Below are 2,914 nucleotides of genomic sequence, written 5' to 3'. Positions count from 1 at the left end.
AGAATCAATAATTTAATCGTTTAAACTATAGATATTTACTTTTTATATTTGATTTCATGATCCTGTAAGTAAATGTTGCTAAAATCTTTTCCAGACAAGCCAGATATTAGTCTTAGCCTGATTTGGGTCTAGATCAGAGTTTTTCAAACTGTAAGTTGTAGACCACTAGTGGGTCATAAAATCAATTTCATGGGTCAAGAACAGCATTTTTTTAAAAAGAAAGAGGACAGAAAAGGGAGTATGAGTACATCACATGCAGGAAGTATTATGTTTAAAATTTGTTTCATATAAATGTATGGTACACACACATATACACAGGTCCACTGTGTCATGATATAAAATGTGGGTCATGGTCACAAAGTTTGCAGGCCACTGATCTAGATCAATCCACTTGATTTGCCAATCCACAAGTGGGCTCAGAACTGAAGATCCAAAGGCCTAGTTCTTGAAGCTGCTTTGCTACACCTTTGAAAAAGTTCCTTAAACCCTGTGTTGTCCTGACTTTTTTAAAAAAGGGAAATCAAAGTTGTTATTCGTTTTTTCAAATAGTACTGATTCTGTGAGAACCGACCAGATTTTTAAAAATAATGATTTCCAAAGGCAATCACACTGAGGTCTTGTGAAAAAATGATCTACATTATTTGACATTTTAAAGTTTCAGCATTTTGAAAATTCTAAATTGGAAAAGGCAAATCATGTCTAAGCATCATTGGTAAAAGCGACTGTGAAAAAAACACTTCAAGGATGGTATGTTCATTCTGTAAAAAGAAATGCATAAAAATGCAACTGCTGCTCACATGGAAAAAATGTTCATTTATTTATAAGCAACGGTTAAAAACACACAGTATCTTAAAATCATTTTGTCTTTTTGTAATGATTCTTTCTCAGACTTAAGACAAATCAAATGGTGAATAGGAATTAAAGGTTTAGTAAAGAAAGATATAAACCGATAATTTTTAGAAAATAAACATATGCACAAAAATGCCTTTTGGTTCTCAGAATCAATCATATGACATGCAGTATTTGAGATGATTTTAAGTTCATCTATATCTTATCATAAATTTGTCATTTGAGAACCTCTGCAATCCATAGCATGTTTATATAACTTCACAAAAACTTCTTTCTGAGATAAAAATAGCTCCTCAAGCCCATTTAAAAAACAACTTAACACAGGTTTTACTTGCTGGCGACAATCAAATGTTTCTCTCCAGAAAGAGGGCTGAGACAGCACTCACTTTGAAGAGCTGAATTGTGGTCAAGCTGTTTATAACCACGCATTCTTTCTGAATTCAACTGCAGATTCGGGACTGGGGTACAGACAAGACCACTGAGTAAACGACACTGCAAGCACACAGAGGTCATTGGGAACCAAGTCTTTCAAAATCACTACCACCTGCAACTAAGAAAAAGCAAAACCAAGTCAAAAATTCCTGATGACAAATCTAAACGCCGGAGGCTGGGGACGCAATTAAAAGACAAGCACTTCCCGGACCGAGCGCTAGAGAGCGCTGTGAAGCTCGGGTTCCTGCACATCAGAACTTGATTTTTACTGTGATGAGGGAAGAAACCCTCCAGCCTGTACGGCGTCCGTGTCGCACGGGGCACGTGCAGGGACCACCGCGGCTAGAGGCTCAACCTTCCCACCGGAGCTTGCCGGGCAACTCCTCGTCCTGCGCGTGCAAGCACCGCAGGTTCGTAAAGTGTCCCCCGTCTTCAGGCAGATACTTACCCCACGAGAAACGCTAAAGTAAGGCTCGCAAGAAAAGCTACTCAGGCTAAGCGCGATCTTGGAGACAGAGGCGGCGGTGAGCTAGTTAACTCTAAATCTGTCACCGGCACTTGACGAAGCAGAAAGGAACTGACTAAATCACAACATGACTCGGAGCTGACGTCAATGTGCAGCTCGCTTGGAGTTTAACTTTTCCACTTCCCCTGCTGAAGCGCGATTCCAGGAAATGTAATGACATCAGCCCTTTGAACTCAATTAGCTGAGGAACAGACCATTTTAAACGCAGGAGGAAAGAAACAAGTAGGTACACAAACATCCACAACACGCGGCTTTTTCCTACTCGGTTGCAGCTACGTTTGAACACAGGAATGAAATCGGAAGCTTAATTTTTCACGACGCGAATGTATGTTTCACTTGCGGCGAGACTGAATTTGCAACAGGTTGCAGATGAAGTAATAGCTTATTTTAGTAGGGCAGAACGGTGTGGGGGAGGAGAGAGGGGGAGGGAGGGGGAAGAAAGAGAGAAAGAGGAAGGGAGAGTGGGAGAGGACGGAGGGAGGGCGGATTACTGCTTTGGACGAGTAAGCAATGTAATACTGAGCAAAGAAACAATTACACCAAGATGCCTTATAAAGTGAGCCGAATATATAGATGTGGACTTTGAAATTTTTCTCACTGCTAAGTGACTAGGAAAGTAATATTTTGAGATACTCGGATGTCCCTAAATGCTTCCTAAAGTTCAAAAAAAAAAAAAAAATCTGTGGAGTGTGTCTCAGCGCCTCTTTAAAATTCTTACCTGGGTCGTCTCCAGTGACAGCCATGACGGGCTTCTGCATGCAGAACTGTCTCGCTTCCTCCACCACAGTTCAACAGAAAGTGTTCCCAACTAGCAAGTGTGTGCAGGATAAGCAGCAGGAGTACTGACATCACAGTGACATCACTAGCCTGTCACTGCCATCAATTTGCTTTGTCACAGACGAGCTCAGTGAAACCAAAGCCCTATAAAAACTCTTCCTGTAATAAACCATCTTAATGCTCTCGTTTCTCATTTTTACATCAAAATCTGTTGAGATGGGCTCTGGCACACACACAAAAAATCTCATTAACATTAAAAGTTACAAGCTGGTATCTTACGAAGCTAGTAGTTCTATATTGTTGTTGGGTCCAAGGTTTCTAAGTAAACAG

General features: G+C 40.6%; 1 protein-coding gene across 8 annotated transcripts in view; it reads right to left on the bottom strand.

Moving 5' to 3' along the window:
• The window catches only part of CREM (cAMP responsive element modulator), a 110,840-nt gene that overhangs the window by 28,242 nt on the left and 79,684 nt on the right, over positions 1-2,914 (bottom strand). Inside the window, exon 1 of one of the 8 annotated variants that reach the window (XM_012642197.1) lies at positions 2,526-2,612. The exons of the other annotated variants lie outside the window; for them this stretch is intronic. Within the exon in view, the coding sequence (XP_012497651.1) occupies positions 2,526-2,565 (40 nt within the window). The 5' untranslated portion in view covers positions 2,566-2,612. Of the gene's footprint in view, positions 1-2,525; positions 2,613-2,914 lie in introns of those variants that run through there. 8 annotated transcript variants of the gene reach the window in all.

Source organism: Propithecus coquereli, unplaced genomic scaffold, assembly GCF_000956105.1.
Source record: "Propithecus coquereli isolate 6110/MARCELLA unplaced genomic scaffold, Pcoq_1.0 Scaffold177, whole genome shotgun sequence".
NCBI lineage: Eukaryota > Metazoa > Chordata > Mammalia > Primates > Indriidae > Propithecus > Propithecus coquereli.
The sequence above is the reverse complement of the archived record's forward strand: the minus strand, read 5'-3'. Positions and strand labels throughout refer to the sequence as shown.